The sequence below is a fragment of the Echeneis naucrates genome, chromosome 15, assembly GCF_900963305.1.
Source record: "Echeneis naucrates chromosome 15, fEcheNa1.1, whole genome shotgun sequence".
Lineage (NCBI taxonomy): Eukaryota > Metazoa > Chordata > Actinopteri > Carangiformes > Echeneidae > Echeneis > Echeneis naucrates.
In genome coordinates, this window is record NC_042525.1 from 895,282 (window position 1) to 912,780 (window position 17,499).

The 17,499-nt window shown below is 44.7% G+C and overlaps 1 protein-coding gene across 5 annotated transcripts in view; it reads right to left on the minus strand.

Moving 5' to 3' along the window:
• Nucleotides 1-482: 482 nt before the first annotated feature.
• The window catches only part of LOC115055383 (stromal membrane-associated protein 1-like), a 55,597-nt gene continuing 38,580 nt past the window's right edge, over nucleotides 483-17,499 (minus strand). For 4 of the 5 annotated variants that reach the window (XM_029521134.1, XM_029521130.1, XM_029521132.1 and 1 more), the window contains 4 exons: nucleotides 15,174-15,295; nucleotides 6,466-6,658; nucleotides 4,585-4,733; nucleotides 483-2,707 (listed from right to left, as the gene is read on the minus strand). In XM_029521134.1, the coding sequence (XP_029376994.1) occupies nucleotides 2,543-2,707; nucleotides 4,585-4,733; nucleotides 6,466-6,658; nucleotides 15,174-15,295 (629 nt within the window). In that variant the 3' untranslated portion in view covers nucleotides 483-2,542. The remainder of the gene's footprint in view (nucleotides 2,708-4,584; nucleotides 4,734-6,465; nucleotides 6,659-15,173; nucleotides 15,296-17,499) is intronic. The other variant, XM_029521133.1, reaches the window with a different exon arrangement.

The window sequence follows — 17,499 nt, forward strand, 5'->3', positions numbered from 1 at the left end:
AGCTCCGTTTGTTCAGCTTCATGTCTGTGAGCCGCCAAAACAGCATCATTTCCCAGATCTGGTCGTCTCTGTTGACATTAATTATACCAACGTCTCAAAGTTAATGTGGTGATGATTTATTGATGCTGTAATTCTGCTTTAAATCTCCCTGTGCTGATCATATAATGTGAACTGGAGGAACCCCTGCGGCCCCCTCACCCTGTCAATTATGTGATCCGGTTCAGATCCGGCGAAGGTGAACCAACACGCAACATCTCTGCTGACAAACTGCCATCAATAATGCAGCGACTGCGACGATGACAAACGAAGGAAAACACGCCTGCCAGCGGACGAATAACATGGACTGAATGGACAGAAACAAACATCACAGTGTAAAGAGCCGACGTTCGGGGTGGAGCAGAACATGTGTTGGTGTTTTCATCTACACAGGAAATAAACACGGGATTAAATCCAGGATTCCACAGCCTTTATTCCAAATGACCCTCCTGTAAAAAAAAAAATCAATTCCCAAAGAAGATAAAACAGTAAGAGTCACTGGATAAAGATGAACACAGGAAAAAAAACTTATTTTTATTATTTTAATGCACAGAAACTTTTTTTTCTTCTGTATTAGGCACCAGAAAATGTAAACACATTGGAAATAAACCTGGAGGACGTCGGACTGATTCAACGTGTTCGTGTGTAACAGAGCGACAGTTATTGCGGGCAGAGAGACCCCGTTTACACAAACATGACCTCTGCAGCGGCGTCTGGCAGTGAGAGCCGGACTGGGCAGTGATGGTTGGACCCATCCAGAGTTTTCATACAGGTCCGCCTCCTCCAGCACTGTCCAGTCCTGGTCCTGGTCCGGACCCTGCCGGTCTAGCCTTCCGATGGGTCATCCAGGTTTATTTGCTTTTGACTAACTGTGCTTCTCTTGTACTGCACACAACAGAACACGCGGTTATAGCTTCATAAATGTGAGGAGACACATTCTGGGTTCAGTCTTTGAGAGGAATGTTTTAGAAAACAGAAACGAACAGACTTCTTGGCTGCAGCTGGAAGTGAAGTGACAGTCGACTTTTCTCAGCTGTTGATCTGAGAGCTGAAACACAGAGAGTCCGAACGGAACCTGCTCTGCTGTTTAAAGTGCAGAGGAGACAAACTGCTGCGGAGCCGGGGGGGGGTGGGGGAGGATCTTAACTGGGTCAGAGCCTGGTTTTAAAACGTGTTGAGGCTACCAGAGACACCCGGGGCCCCCGGGGGCCCCCAGGAGGGGCCACAGCAATTACTCCGACTTCAAGAGACTCCTCGACTTGTAGATTTGGGGGTGTTGGTCGGCAGCGAGCAGTTTGACTCCCGGGGGTGAAAATATTCTCCTGACTCATGAAGAATCATGAAAGAGGTGGAAAAAAAGGCCGGCCAGAACTGTCACATTCACTGCAGCACCTCATCGTAGGAATCAGCAGTTCCCAACAAGATTTACTGCCAATTGATTATTTTGAGTGTTTGTTTGTGCAGTTGTGTCTAAAACATCATTACTATGAATAAAAAGAGTGTTTTCAGTCCAGATCAAGAGGCTGCGGCGTCTGCTCCACAGCACCATGAGCCTCACAGAGCAGTTCGGCTCTGATCCACCATGTTGTTGATTTTCTGCTGAAACAGGTCTGCTTCAGCTTTTCACCATTTAACAGCATTAATGTTAAATAGACTAAGACAGCCAGTTCCATGTGTATTTAGATGAACAAGCTAAATTCTACAATAACAATTTAGCCTTTTAGCATCGGCGGCCTTCTGTCAGAGTAAAATAAAACAATAAACAGGAACGATTTAATTTTCCGTTCAATTGAAGAAAGCTTCATTTTCTCTGACTGTTCCTGAAGCCTCATGTCGGGAACTGCTGGTCCAGCTGATGGTTACTGAGCTGATCTGAGATGAAACAAAGCTGAAGTGGTTTTAATGAGAAGCAGTTTGACTTTATGCGACTGTGAATCAGTGCAAAATAACATCTACTGGAGAAGCAGCTTTAAACCCACGTCAGTCACATCGGACACAAAAAGGGAGAAGCTCCAGATCACCAACCAACACGCCTCCAGCCTCCACCTCTCCCCCAGGGCTCTGAACAAAGGGGGGGTCACATTATATTCACATAGATACAGTACTGCTCAGACGATTATCTGCTACAAGGCTCTGCTCGCCCTACGGGGGGGGGGGGGGGGGGTTACAATGTAGACAGCAGAGAGAGGGGAGAGGACAAGGTAGCATAAACCAACCACAAGGTAGCCATAACTACGAACGCACTGAGAGACTTACAAACTATCCGTGTTGGTACTGAGATAATAATACGATACTGAACGACAGAGCTGCTGCCGCCCTATTTTTTTCCTTCACCCAGCGTGACGTCACCTTTGTTTTTCTCGGCGTAGCGATGAAGGTGTGAGGACTTGGGAATGGGGTGGGGGGGCGGTCAAACAGCCCCCCGCTGTGCGTTTGTATCCAGAGCTGGAAGGAGATGGGTGGGCTGTTTCTGACCGCCCCTCTGGGGTCCCCCCACCCATCCTGGTCACTTCCACAGCTGGGTGCTGAGCGTCTGGCCGGAGGCCGGCGCTGGAGCCGCGGACCAAGTGCTGGTGGTGGCAGCAGCGGCGGGGGGGCCGCCCAGCTGGTTGAGAGCGCCTGGTGTTGGCCCTGCGCCGCTCACAGCCATGCCCGACATCTGCTGGGTCATCTGAGGGAGCAAAGAAAAGGGAGAGAGGAGGGTGAGTCACAGAAGCACATTCCCCCCTCAGAGGTGAGAGGGGTTGGGGGGGGCTCTTCCTGCTTAAGCTCCAGTCGCAAACTTCCATCCCTCCCTCCTTTATCTCCACGTCTGCTCTTAAAGGCTCCCAGAATCCCCTGCTCCCTGAACTCCGCCCCCCTTCACCCTCCTTCCTCCATTCTGTCTTATCTATTATAAATGTGCCAACACCCTAATCTGGTCATCTGAGAGCTGTGTGTGTCTGTGTGCGTCTGTGTGTGTCTGTGTGTGTCTGTGTGCGTCTGTGTGTGTCTGTGTGTGTCTGTGTGCGTCTGTGTGCGTCTGTGTGCGTCTCGGCCTTGGCAGGACAGTTCGTACAAACAAGCGCTCACATATCTACTCAGTTTTGTGAACACACACATCTTGCCTCCCACCTTGTTGTGAGTGTGTGTGAGAACTCTCATTAACCTCCTTGGCTGTGTGAGTCTGACAGGCTTCACATCACCGATCCAGAGCAGATCAGAAAAAATGGAAGTTTTCACAGAGATGAAGCGTTTTACATTTTACAGATTGATGTGAAAACGCCGACACACACAGATCTACAGTTTCGATGCTGCCATCGCTGAATTGGTGTGTGGGACAGACAGTAAATTTAGATTATTAGACCTCAGAGAGCTGCTGAATGTGGGAGAGGAAAGCAGGACCTGGACCAGGCAGAGCTCAGTGTGCAGAACCAGAAGTCTAAACTGGATCCTTTATGTAACAGGGAGCCTCATGAGGACAGAATAATATTAATAATCTGTTCCAGGATAATAAATATAAAGAAAATAATGAGACTGGACCGAGTTCTGAGCCCTGTGGGACACCGGAGGATGGTGGAGAGGGATCAGACAGAGACAGCGAAGCTTCAGTGAGATAAGATTTAAATAAGTCAAAGGTTTTGTGTGATGTGACTGTCGGTCACACAGACTCTTTATCTGCCTCAGACCACATTTAACTGTCATTTGAAACCCTCAGCTGAGCTCTTTCAGAGGAATCTGAAACCCAGACTGAGATTTCTCTGATATTGTGTCGCTCTGCTGCAGCACAGAGTTGTTTTTCCTTTTCAATCCAGGTCTGCAGTTCTTCGACACATCAGGACTTTGGTTATAGTTCTTTAAACTGAGCTGGATAGTAAACACATCCAAAAACAAAGAGGATTTAACTTCGGCGGGCCAATTATTGGCAAACCCTTTAAAAGCAGAGGACATGGCCTAACATCCAGAGGGCTCAGAGACAACATCGTCCATCAAGTCCTGCAAAAAAGATCCAGAGCAGGAGGAGGACGCCAAGTCCCAGGATGATATACTGGACAAGAGCCATCGCCTCATCAACAAAGCTCAGAGGAACATGGTGGAGAACAAAGTCATCACTGGCGTTCATAAAATCTTTGCAGAGGAAGTTCTGTAAGATCCAAAATGGCCGCGAGCTTTTCAGTCTGGACGGGCTGAATTCATTTTATACACACTTATTATTTCACTGAAGTAACGTCACAGAATTTCAGGATAAAAGCACATTATTCTCTTATACAATAACTCTGGTTGTAAAAAGGAACGACAGAAAGAAGATTGAATGGTTGCTGAAAGCTGCTCCTCCTGGGCCTTATATTAACTCTCAGGACCTGGGTAATGGAACGGCCTCACAGGGGAAAGTCACCACACTCATGAGCACATTATTTAGGCTGTTAGAGACACAATAAACACGACGCTTGCTTCCTAAAAGATTAATGAGCAGAGAAAGTGGAGTGGAACCGCACCAGCTAAATATTTAAATGAGATAATCATCACTATAAAATAAATAGGAAACCGTTTAGTCTCTCAGACTGTTACCTGGCTCATGGTCCACTGTCCCTGCTGCTGGCCCTGCTGCATGTTGTACACGTAGCCGCCGTTGGGCAGAGCCACACCGGACATCACGGCCCCCCCGCCCACTCCAGGGGGGAAGGCCTGCGGCGGGAACTGGCCCATGAACATACCTGCTGGAGAAAAGAGCACAAAAAGACACAAACCCTTTAAATCCAGTTTTTACAACAAAAATAAAACCGGCTGGATGTGAAAGGAGCACTTCAGTCAGATTCAGATTCCAGTTTTTTATCCATCAGCATGTTTCAAATTAAAAGCATTCTTCTGGCAGAATATGGGACCTATTTTGTGGCTGTTGGTGGATCAGTTTATATATTGAGGCTGAAATCATGAAGGATTTGGTCAGATGGATGATTTTAACTAACCAGAAAAAAACCCAACAGCACATCTTCTTCCAACATCTAAAGATCAGTGATCACATCAGATCAAATCTCAACCTGCAGCGAGGTAGTAACATCAAAAATAACAGAACACGGTTTTAAATCACTGATTCAAAGCAGAAGTCAGTGAAGGCACCACGCCGTCAAAGTTAAAATAGTTTTATCTGCTCTGGATGGGAGGGAGCGATCTGGGGAATTAGCTGCTGAGGTTCTTTGGGCTTTCATCACCATCAGCGTTTATTTGGATTCAGGGGGGACAGTAAAGCAGCAGAAAGCCCTTCATCCTGATTTCCCTCCTAATCCTCAGCACACATCACTGTCTGCCGCTCGACATTCAGCAACAAACATCACATTAACGCTTCCTCACTCTCTGCATGCGTGCTCAGGTGGACATGCAGTGTGAACATCTTTGCTCTTAACTGAGCTGAGAGTGCAGACACTTCTCTATTTTTACTGCTGCAGTGGGACTCCAGTGAATGCCTGCCTGCTTTTCAGCACGCTGACCTTTCATCCACCTCCATTTTTATGATGCATCTTCCCTCTTGTGTGTGAAAGTGCGTCGGCGTGTGTGTGTGCTCTTGTACTTGCACACTGTGCGGCAGATTTTTGCACCCTGTTATGAGATAGTACCTGTACAGTGTCGGTTTACGCTTCCGTTTGATAATCTGTCGTGTGCTTTTATTCAAATGGATTCACAATGAGGGCGGCACAGTGGAGCAATGGGTGGTGCTTCTGAGTTCGATTCCCAGGCCTGGGGAAGTCAGGTGCTCTGGTGTCTGGTTTCCTACGGTCCAGAGACGAGCTCATCGGGTTATAGACGACTCTACAGGCCTGAATGTGACAGTGATGGATTATTTGTCTGAAGGACAGACGGACCGGCCCTCAGATCCAGATTAAGGCCATCATCTATTAAATAAGTGCAGGACCAACACCATGTTGGGGCTTTTGGACAGGAGGGAGCTAAACGTATAAACCTCAGGAACAGTCTGGACTGAGATGGTCTGGGTTAGAGGGACGTGTCCACATCACCAGGACGATCCCTGAGACATTATTTTGCATTGATGTTAAAATTCAAACAGCTCCTGGAGATGTTTGGAATGGAACTGCAGGAGTTCACAGAAGTTTTGAGAAAGAAACTTCATCTGGAATACACAACCAAAAATCCTGAGCTCCCTGTAGGTCCGAGGTTTCCAGGGACAGCAGAGGAAACACACTGTGGATTTCCTGTACGACATGTTGGTCTTTGTGAACCTCTGAACAATTTTACCAAACAAAAAAAAAACTGTGAACTAATGATGGAAAAATGACACTGATTTATTTTCCTGAAGACAGCGGCTCAAAGTCCCACATGACCTTCAGCAGGCAGCCGGCACGACCGTGGTTAAATGACAGCAGCTTTTAATGTGGAAAGAATGATGAGCTGTCGTCGTGTGCTGTTGTGTCTGATCCAGCTGAGTTTGTGTGTTACCTTGTCCTGCAGCAGGCTGTTGCTGACTCTGCGGCTGGCTGCCCACTGAGCTGCTGGCATACAGAGACAGGATGGAGTCTTTCGATAGAAGCTTCTTCTCCTCCGCCTTGGTGTTGGTGGTGGTGGTGGTGGACGAGGAGGCGGAGGAGGAGGTGGAGGGGTCCGCCGGCGGGGCAGCTGGACTGGAACTAGGCTGTGATGGACAGACGGGCGGAGAGGAAGAAGAGGAGGAGAAATATAAAACAGGAAAGAGCTGGTTGATCCTAACATTTGGAAAACAAAACTAACCTTTTTGATCAGCATCAGTCTGTTTCCTGATTTTAACTTCAGTACAGAAACATCAAGTTCAACACAAAGCTGGTGGCCAGAGTTTATATTCAAATATAAAGTCTGTTATCAGATCCTCCAAACATCCACCTTTACACTTTAATATTAAATGTCTTCTCTTTTTTTTTTTGCCTGAAAATATTCATTCATTTGTGCGACAAAAGATGAGACAATACAAGGGAGGAGGAGAGAAGGAGGGAGGAGGCGAGAAGAGCAGAAGTCGAAGAAAGAGAACGAAAAGAAAGTAGACAAAGGAGGAGGAAGATTTAGTGAGAGGAAATTAATTAGGCTGCTGCAAAGAGGTACACATGAAGTGCTGCAGACAGAACGTACACAAGAACGCAGCATTCATTACATGTAATGGATGGAGCTGGATACACCTACAGAAGATCTTTACAGGTGTGTGTGTGTGTGTGGTGACAGTCATTTGGACACACACACGCAAATCGTACAATCTCTTATCCACACACAAAAACAAACTTAATACTCAAGTGTACAGGCCTATAAACACACACACACACACAGCTTTCTGAGTATATTGTCTGCAACTACTTAGCAGGCAGCACCGCTCTCCTCTGTCTCTCTGCTGACTTCCTTTGACTGGAGGAGGGAAGGAGGGAGGACAGGGGGAGGACAAGAGGAAGGGTGGAGGAAAGGACAGGAGGAATGATGGAGAGGGATGGAAGGAGGCACAGAGGACGGACAGACGGGGGGGGGGGGCTGTAAGGGTGGAGGTGGAAAGGCTGCAAAAGAGGAAGGACGAAAGAAAGATGGGGAAGGACAGAGGAAGTGAAAGAGGAAGGAGAAAAGAGGAAAGGATGCAGGAGCCAAAGAAGGATGTGAGGATAAACACACAGGGTCAACCAGCTCTCCCTGAGCTGTTAAGGTGCGGCGGGTGTTGACGGATGACGATGCAGCTCCGTTTTAAAAGTGTGAATAGGAGAGGTGGGAGGAGGCGGCGGAGTGCCGTCACCTGATCCGTCTGATGTCAGCCGCCTCTCAACCCAAACAAACCGTTAAACCTGTTTGCTGCTCAGCGTGTTCACAAAGTCCTCCAGACTGCAGTAATCAGCAGACCGTCTGCTGGATCTGAACTGCGATGGGACCCTGATGCAGGATCATTTATCTAATCAGTTAAAAGCTTCGGATTAAGGAGGCGGTGTTCGCTAATTATTGGAAAACCATCGAGTGATTGAAAGAATTCCCAAAGTCGGGCAGTTTATTGATCATCATTAATTATTACCCCGCTCCCCAACACACACACAGCTGATGAACTGTGACACAAACGGACCTGAACATCCTGCGGCTGCAGTTTGTACAGTTACATGTGCTGCAGGACAATCACACAAACACATACACACTCAGTCCACATAGTGTGCGATGTGTTGTCAGGCTCCTAGCAGCACATTGTGTAATCAAGAACCTCTTCAACAAGGCTCCATTCTTCTCACAGCGTTCGTGTTGATGGTGCAGCCAGAGCTTTGAATTAAAGCCCTGACAGCTTTTTCCTCACTGTCACTATACATAGACCTCCACACACACACAGACACGCACAGACACACACAGACACACACACAACTACACGTCCCTATGGCTTTCCATCACTGCTTGAAACACTCATACACTCCCCTCTGATAGACCATCTGTGGCTTTAAAAACACAGTGAGCTGTGTGTGTGTGTGTTCATTTACTGAAACAAAAACAAAGCTTCGACGTCTGAATTTGAGAGAGGGTGTGCCACAAAGTAAGAGAAGAAGAAACAGAAGGGGAATAAAAACCACAGAGGAAGAAATCAAGGTCATTATCTTTCTTCTTCTTCTCCTCCATAAACTCAGTTTGTCCCTCCAACTGCATCTCTTCTTCAGCCACCTATTCTTACCTTCCTCAAATACAAACAACAGAGGATGTATGGATTGTTCATAATGAAACTCATGTGGCTGGATATTTATCTTGACCTGCTCTGCCAACCATCTCTGTTCACCTCCAGCTATCTCAGGTTCCACTATCTCCTTCCTCTCTGTCACTCTTAAAACATGTGCTGAGTTTCTGGGTTCAGATATTTCAAACTAATGTTCGACTGTTTTGTGTTTCCTGGTTGAAGATCTTGTCCTGACTTCGGCCTGTCAATCATCTCGACTGTCATCTGTCTCTGATTGATACAGATGGAGCGCTGACTTCATGTCTCCTTTTGTAGATGAACAGAAAAAAGTCTCTGCAGGTCTGATTGTGAGTGCCCACTTAAGAACCTTAAAATTGGCTGCAATTTTGGGTGCCGAGATCGTTTCTGAGCACTCAGGAGAAGATTTTTGGTGCCATACTGCTTTATCAACGGCCTCTAATATCGTTATGATGACTGAAAAAAAAAAACAAAAAAAAACCATGCTATGCAAAGTGTTTTATCCTAAAAGTCCACAGCGACAGTTATATCTCTCTTAATGTTTTGGTGTGTTCTTTTTATACTGTCAATGAGTGAGTGGGTGAATGAGAGAGAGTACAGAACGTAGAGACAAAATGTGTGAGAGCGTAGAGGAAAGCTGGGGATAACACAAATCCTCCCCCTCCTACAAGGCTGTAATCGCATTTTTATAATTGACATGTTTGCAGATAGGCGAGTTCTCCCCGATGCAGAGTAATAGCTGCACGAATCAGCAGGCTGCCAGCTTCCTCTTTCTTCATGCGCCCAGCTAATCACAGCTGTAAAATAATATCCGCCCGCTGAATCCCAAATTCAGCCCTACGTGTGTGTTTGTGTGGGTGTGGACTGAAAATGGAAAATGCTAATGTTGGACCGGCGGGTTCATGTTGGCTCCTCCCGGGAGCACGAATCAAGGAATCATAGAACGCCGTCATGATGGCACCACAGGAAAGGTCACGAGGAAAGGTCACAAGGTGAGGAGGCAGGAAGCAGATACAGGTCTCATGTTTGTTGGTTGGCTTACAGAGACTAAAGTGGACCTGGACTCTGGATCTGAAAAGTGTAGCCAGAGCTGAAGAGACTGAAGAAAAAGAGGTCAGATCATATTGAAGTGTATGGGAAAATGGCTCCTTTATTCATGCAGCAGGTCCCAGTCCGACGCTGACGGCAGATCAGAGCCTGTTTTGGCTTCAGGCAGGCTTGAAGGAAGTAGTTAATGTTTCATGTCTGCTTTCTTACGTTTTCTTTAACTCAGTGTAAAAAGAAGACAGATTATATTGAACCAGCGAAGAGAAGAACATTCAAAGGTTTGAACAGCTGAGTAAAGACCTTCAGAGTCTGTCTGACATTCAGATCAGCTCTACATAACAGACAGAAGAGGCGGAGCCACGCTGGAACAGCCAACGTTCAGGATGTAAAGGTTGTCTTGTCATTCAAAGTTCCATATTTCATATTGAAGGTCCATTTTCTCCTTGTGAGCTCCATATTTTAACTTCTGCAGTGTTTTTTTATCTAAACTGTTGATGTCCAACAAAAGCTTGGCGGTTTGTGAAGGCCTCAGACTGAAATCATTCATGTCTATCGATTTTTTTTTTATAAAGAGCCAGTTCACAACAGAAGTTATCTCAAAGCAAAATACAGCAGGTCTAGACCTCCATGAAAATGATTTACAGATCTGTTCATGCCATTTTATACATTCATTCTTCTGATTTTGGGAGTTACATTTTTTACTCCACTGATTTTAATTGGCAGCTTTCCCAATTTTTTTGTTTGCGACACTAAAAATCTTGGTCTTAAAAAATTGCATTACAAATAAAAGTGCTGCATTCAGAACTAAAAACCAAATTTCCATGAAATTAAAGAAGAATCATCAGCAGAATTTATTCATTATTCGGTGAATAAATCTGATCTATCATTATTCATTCTACAGCATAACAATGAGCAGCAGCGAGCGGTGCAGGGAGTTTTTAAATCTTTCCTGGACTTCGTTGCCCTTGGTCCAACCTCTCAGGCTAAATATAAGCTGGCTCTCCTTTATTAGCGAAGGCTTTTGGGGCCGTATACAACCTCAACGAAATGCACGCACCAGTTGGAGCTAATGAAGATGCTGAGTGAGAAAACTGGTCTGAGTCATTCTGAGTTCTTACTGTTGTAAAGACACAAATAAATGAGAGCAGAGAGCAGCAGGTACATAGGAAGCTGATTTTTTTCTGCTGCCATTTTCACAGTATTGCACTTAAAGTAATAAGAAGCTGAGAGTTTTTTGTTAATTATGGCCGACCGTGCCGAGCTGCAGAAAAACCATTTGCGGTGCCGAGTCTCTGAAATAGCTGAAACAACAGATTGATTATGCAGCTCATGGAAGGTGTGGAAGTCGAGTTCTGGCTCTTGGTGCAGTGTCGGATGAAAGGGAGGACACAAGCACAGATGTACACACTGTGAAACACACCGCACTTCAGCTTTTCAGTCACCAGGAGACATGAGAGGTTAGGAAACGTTTGGTAAGAGCTAAAAATGGGCTTTTCAAGACAGTCTACCATTTTAAAGGTTCCTATTTTATATCAAATGTCCATTATTTTACATACTTTGTTTAAAAGGTTAATTTCATATTGTAAAAGTCCAGATTTCCATTTTAACTGAAACTTTGAAGAGTTGAACATCTCAGTGTAGTTTTACGTCTCCTATCAGACTTCTCTGGACCTTTAATGTCCCCCTTTAGACCACGTGGACCTTTAACATCTACACTATTGTTTGGAAAGTCCTGTTCTGGTCCTTTTCTGTCAGACTCAGGCCACATCTTAGCACCACGTCTGTATTCATTCCAGCTTGCTGCATTTGAATGTCTGCATATTTAAGCATAATTCATGAATTAGACACTGCTCAGGAGAGCATTTGCAGCATGTAATTTGCCCATCTACTGTATCTGTGCTGAACTAAGGCTGATTAATGAGCCCCCGGGTGACAACAGATATGAAGCTGAAAGAAAAGGACGTAAAAGTGAAGAAACGAGGGATGTAGAGGAGAGGAGGAGGACGACGAGGACATCTGAAGGACAAGGAGAGGGACAGGAGCGGCGCTGTATGTTCGGATTCAAGGAAAGAGAGAGTGAATGGTGAGATGGAGCAGAGTGGGAAGGAAATGAAATGGGAGAGGAATGAGAGAGACAGAAATAACAGCATGAAATCAGTGAGAAAGGAAAGACGCAGGCAGACAGACTGTGGCTGTGCTGCAGTCTTCTTAATAACTTGTATTTATTGTGTAAACCTCACTGACGGTGCTGAATTTGGCCACACAAAAGTCACGTGAAAGGTTCAGCTTCTTAAACCTGTGGTCATGACTGAACACCAGCCTGCAGCCTGCAAGTCATTCAAGCAGCTTTGGCTACTTTTGTGTTTCGGTTTTGTCAAGTAAATTAAGCTTCTGCTGCAAAAAAAAAAACCCAACAACCTCAAAGCAGAGCTTATTGATGAACAACAATGGGAGCAGCCGTTCTCAAAGTATTGATTTAGAGACGCTGTTGCCAGTGTCTTGAAATCAAAATGGGACAAACATGGCTGTAATCATCCGCTGGTCCATTTTTCAGTAAATAGGAAAAAACATTCTTCATAGAAATCATTTCCAATGGTAAACTGGAAAATTGGGAAGCACAGAATCTGCTGTTAATGTTGTTCTGCCTGCCAAAATCTGAAAATCAAACGTCCACGCAGTTTAACCATCAGGGCTGCAAATCAGCTGCTCAGAGTTCACGGTTATTTCCAAGACAACGGGATTCAAACACAAGCACACAAAAGGATCTTATCGTTTTCAGGCCGTGACCATCAGTTTTTCTGGCTGAAATGAAAACTGTCACAGCTCGATCTGATTGGCTCTCCATTTCCATAAACTCCCTGAGCCGGAAGAAACTGTCTCCAGCCGACATCTTCATCTTCATGACAACATTAGCAGAGACTCTCTGTTTTACATTTGATGGCTACAAACACGTCTTCACCACCATCATTCTATAAATTCCTAAATTAATTTCTGAATTTCCCCCCAAAAAGGTTTTTAATTTATCCATAACACACAGACCAGCTGAAAGCTCACACTGCAGTCATGGCCCATCACTCTTACTCCATATTTTCCAGTTCTGTCTATTGGCCATCCGTCACTCCATTTATTGGCTTTATATTCAATTTTACAAAAGAAAGACTAAAGTCTGTTAGAGCCACTTAAGTTGCCTTAAACTCTGATGAAGTAGAACCAAAGGACAGAGCTGAAGGAGAAACTGGTTCATTACAGCATCTGATGGTGTGAGCGTCCCTCCCACTTCACCGTTAACAGAACCAACCGGGGAGAACTCCTGGATCAGTCCATCGCCGGGCTTTTGTAACGACACTGATGTTTTCCCTTGAGACACTTTCTGTTTTCAAAGAGCGCTCCTGCTATGATCGCATCATCTGGGACAGAAGAGGAGACGGGAAAGACTCTTGTGTTTAGACTTGAAAGTGTTTCTGTCATTTCATGCCTCACAGTGGTTTTATTGTGTGCGCAGGCTGAAAATTATGTCTATTGACAATGCAGCACTATTGAATTTGGTCTTCCAGACTTTGGCACCAAATTTATTTGCCTTTTCAGACACTTTTGTTTCATTGTGCAGAAAATATAACTATTATTTTTCACTCATAAGCCTGAACTGTGAATGTTTGTGGTGAATTTACAGTGAAATCTGAATATGTTACACTGCATAGAGGCAATGTTTCATTTACCCATTTATTTCATTTTTCATGTGTATATACGTGTGTGTTTTGGGGCTTTTTGTTTGTGTCCGTATTGTGTGTTGAATGTGCATGATGTTTTTCACCTGCAGACGCCAACAATGTCACTGAAACACTGTTTGAATTTTCTTCAGGAGAGCGTTGAGACACATTTCACCTTGCTCGTAACATTTAAGAGAGCAGCTCAAAATTTACAAACGACTGAAGGAGGCTGCCTCTACAGTGTCAGACCGAAGAGGAGCTGGTGGAGATGAGCCGAAGTGTGAGACCACGGATGTGTGTGGTGGTGGAAGAAGGGCGGCTCGCAGTTAGAGCAGCCCATAATTGTTCTTCATGCCTGGGTCGCCCTGGAGCTGCTGGTTGGTCCCCGGAGGCTCAGGAGTGTGTGTGTGTGTGACCGAACGGTGAAATGTACAATTTAAAGCGGAGAGACAGGTCAGAGAGCCAAACAAACGCTGTGGATTCTGACTGTGTGTTTGTGTTTGTTCTGCTCCGACAACACGATGAGCATCAGCACACCGGCTCGTTTCTACACGTCTATCTATTCCTCGGATCAAAATGTGCAGCTTCTGAATGCATCTCTGTATGAAACTGATTTGTTTGTGTCTGTGTGAGTCCGTCTCCTCATTTCAGCCCAGCCAGAGGTCAAAGGCCGCGCCTGAACAGCCACGACAGCATTTCAAACTCAACAGTGCTTCTCAGAAATGTTTTATTCAAGCAGACCGGCCGGTTCCCCCGAGACCAGCCAGAGAACGAGCGAGAAGGAAGAAGAGTCAAGTATTTGGAAAATACAGCAAAGACTGTCAAGGATTGTAGCAGATTGTTTTTTTTTTTACTCCTTTGACTTTCTCCTGTTTTCCTCAGACACTCTGCCCAGAAAGAACAAACACTCAGTGGACAAACTCAGCTCCATCGCACCATTTTTCTCACTTTGTCCACAGATTCATACCAGAACTCGAAAACATTTCTTTCATTTCTGACATTTCCTGATAAAAGGTTTCTTCTTGTCAAGCTGGTCAAAGAGAGAAACCAGACAACAAATAATAAAAATAACAGAGAAGTTCGGCTTCAGCACTTCAGCACAGCCTTACATCTCTGGAGGACCTCTGGAAGTTTAGAGTCCTCTAGACCCCATAAAATATGAACATCACGTTTTATTGAAGACTTGAAACTAAATTTAAGAGGGAAACATTTACTGATACAAGATATTTAAGTCTGAATTGCAGCAGCGCTTGGTGGTCACAAGGAAATATGTTGATTGCTGATGCTGATTTTGTACCACAAATTAAAATATACACAATATTAATAGAATAAAATAATTAAAGATAGTTCTTAAATATCTAATTCCAGTTTAATTAAAAAAACCATTGTGTTCATTCTTTGTGGGATAAAATCAGTAAATCAGAGGAAACTGGTGAGTGGCGGTTTTGTTTTGTATTTTTCTTTTACTTCTGCTGACAAATCCCACCTGCTCCGTTCATTACAGCTGTTACCCATAATTCCTCTCTCTGTCCGACTCTGACCCTTTGAAGGACATTGGTTAAAGTAATTGATTAAAAGAGTCTGTGACGGTTGGCTTTGATATGATCCTCGGAGAGTGTGAGTCTGAGCTAAAGAGAGGTTGTGTGTTTGTCTCTGCAGACTTCATGTGTTGCCACCTGGCCGTGCTGATAAGCAGATGATGAAAACCGATGTGTGTGTGTGTGTGTTACCTGAGAATGCTGTGTGTTGCTGGCTGAAGGCAGAGGGTTGGAGACCATTGGTCCAAAGATATCCAGCTCATCACTGATTGGTGCAGCAGCGCTTGAGCTCTTCCCGCCTCCTTCAGGAGCATCTAAAGGAGACAAAGAGACGTTTCGTTTGATTTCACCTCCGGAGACATTTAAGACAGAATCCAGCTTTAATTCCCTGACTGATGCAGCCAAGAATAAACCCACGATGACATGTTGGCTGCTGGTGTAAAACCAAGAGTTTGTAATTTTACAGTCAGCCATCTTGATTTTTGAACCCATCTTAGTAGTAGGTGTGTGAAGGAGTGGTGGATCTGACATCTACCCATAGACTTCAATACAATCTGACTTAAAGCAGTGGAGTCGCTTCCGTTTCAGCCTCAGAGTCAGACTCTATATTTATATTTGGTATAAAATGGAGATGAACCAGAAAACTGACTGTTTTTTTATTTAAAAGATGAAGAGCAGCTTCTAAATGGACCTGTGATATGATTATTTTATCAACTGCTTTTTAAAAGGTCAATAACAAACAACAAAAAAAGCCCATCTCTTAATAAATATTAAACTACATTAAGGACACTTGAATTATTTAAATTTGGATAAAAAAAGACCAATATTTAAACATGAATGCTGTATATACAGAGACAGGTTCCTTATTGGGGGGTTTATTTGGCCTGACAGCAGTTGTGCGATAAAAGCGCTGCAGAAGAAGAGTGAATCAAGGTGAGCAGCATCAAGGAGCAAGAGGAAGACAACGAATGCTGTTTCATGTGTTCACATGAAAGCTTCAGTGACTGCTGAAGTCATTCGTTTTATTTTTTTTCCCGCTGCACCTTGTTGCGTCACGCTTGTGTGGATGAAAAAACAATACAGAAAAACAATGTGTAAAAAAAGTGTAAAAGCACATTAACAGATCAGGTTCAGATTAGAGGCTCCAGAAACCGCCGCCGCCGCCACCAGACATCAAACTAAACCACCAGCATGTCCGACATGAATCTCCCTCCCCATTTGTTTCTCAGCTCTCAGTGTGAAAACAGGAAGTAATTCAAACAATCAAGTAGCCAGTTAGCCAGCGAGCAATAAAACCATGAGCTGAACAGCAAGGCAGCAAATGTTAGCACAGTGCTGTAATAATAATAATAATAATAATAATACACACAACATTTAAGAAGCATCATGTCTCTTCAGGTTTATCTACTGAACTATATCTGCATTAACAGGAAGGGTGGGGGGGCTCCAACATTTCAACACAACCACCCAGTGAGGTGAGCTGATTAAATGACCCCGTCATCACTGTGCCGCCCCTCAGTACAGCGTGTACACTCATCCGAGGGCAGGGAGGGGGGAGGAAGTCATTTATATAACCACAGTGATGAAACATCTATAATTTAGGCCTTTTAAAGTCTGAACAGGACGGAGCTCCTGTAGCCCGACAGGAGGGAACAAGGAAAAGCATTTACTGAGAAGACCAGAACGACGACTGCACATCTGTCTAAAGCTCTTATTAAAACTCATTTTCAGATAATCACTTGGACTGTGGAGCCGTCCATGCTAATTTAAACTACTGACCCCCCCCCTCCCTTTGCTGTCTTATGCCTTCATGTGAGAGCTGGGCTTTTATTTTGATGGTTAAAGTCACTTTGTAAATTGGTGCAAAAAGCACTTGCAGAATAAAAGCCTACGACGACGATGATTGTTATTATTATTCCCTCGGGGGGCAAGTGGGACCGACAGGTGTAGCTCCTGAAACACAGCAGAGAATGATGAGACTTCATGTGCATTAATTACCCTTCTCCCACCCCTCACCCTGCTCCTCCTCCCCCCTCACAAAAAACTCATTCACCCATTGCGATGGTAATGAGCCACAGGGAGAAAAGGGCCCATCACTCTCATCATCATCACTGCCACAGCGGGCAATATGCCCACCAGTTTCTATTATGGGATGGAGCCACTTCTTCAGAGCACTCTCAACTTCACCAAGGAAACAGACCAATAGTTCAGCCTGAGGGTGAGTTTCATAATCAGCCTGAACACACACAGCGAGCACAGTGACCTCATTCAGCTGCAGAATCCATCACATTCAGGACTTGGACCGATTCCAGGACGAGAATTTCATTTTGGTGAAAACGCTGATTTACGTTGTGTTTGTTGTTTCCAACTTGTCGATAAAAAAGGTCTGTTAGTTTTGATCTCTGAAGTTTTGCAGCAGCCACAAACTAAAAAACTGTTACTTCCAGCTGAAATGGAATTTATGGAATTTAAATTTCTGCTGCTGATTTAGGGAATCCAAAGATGTGGACATGAGCTC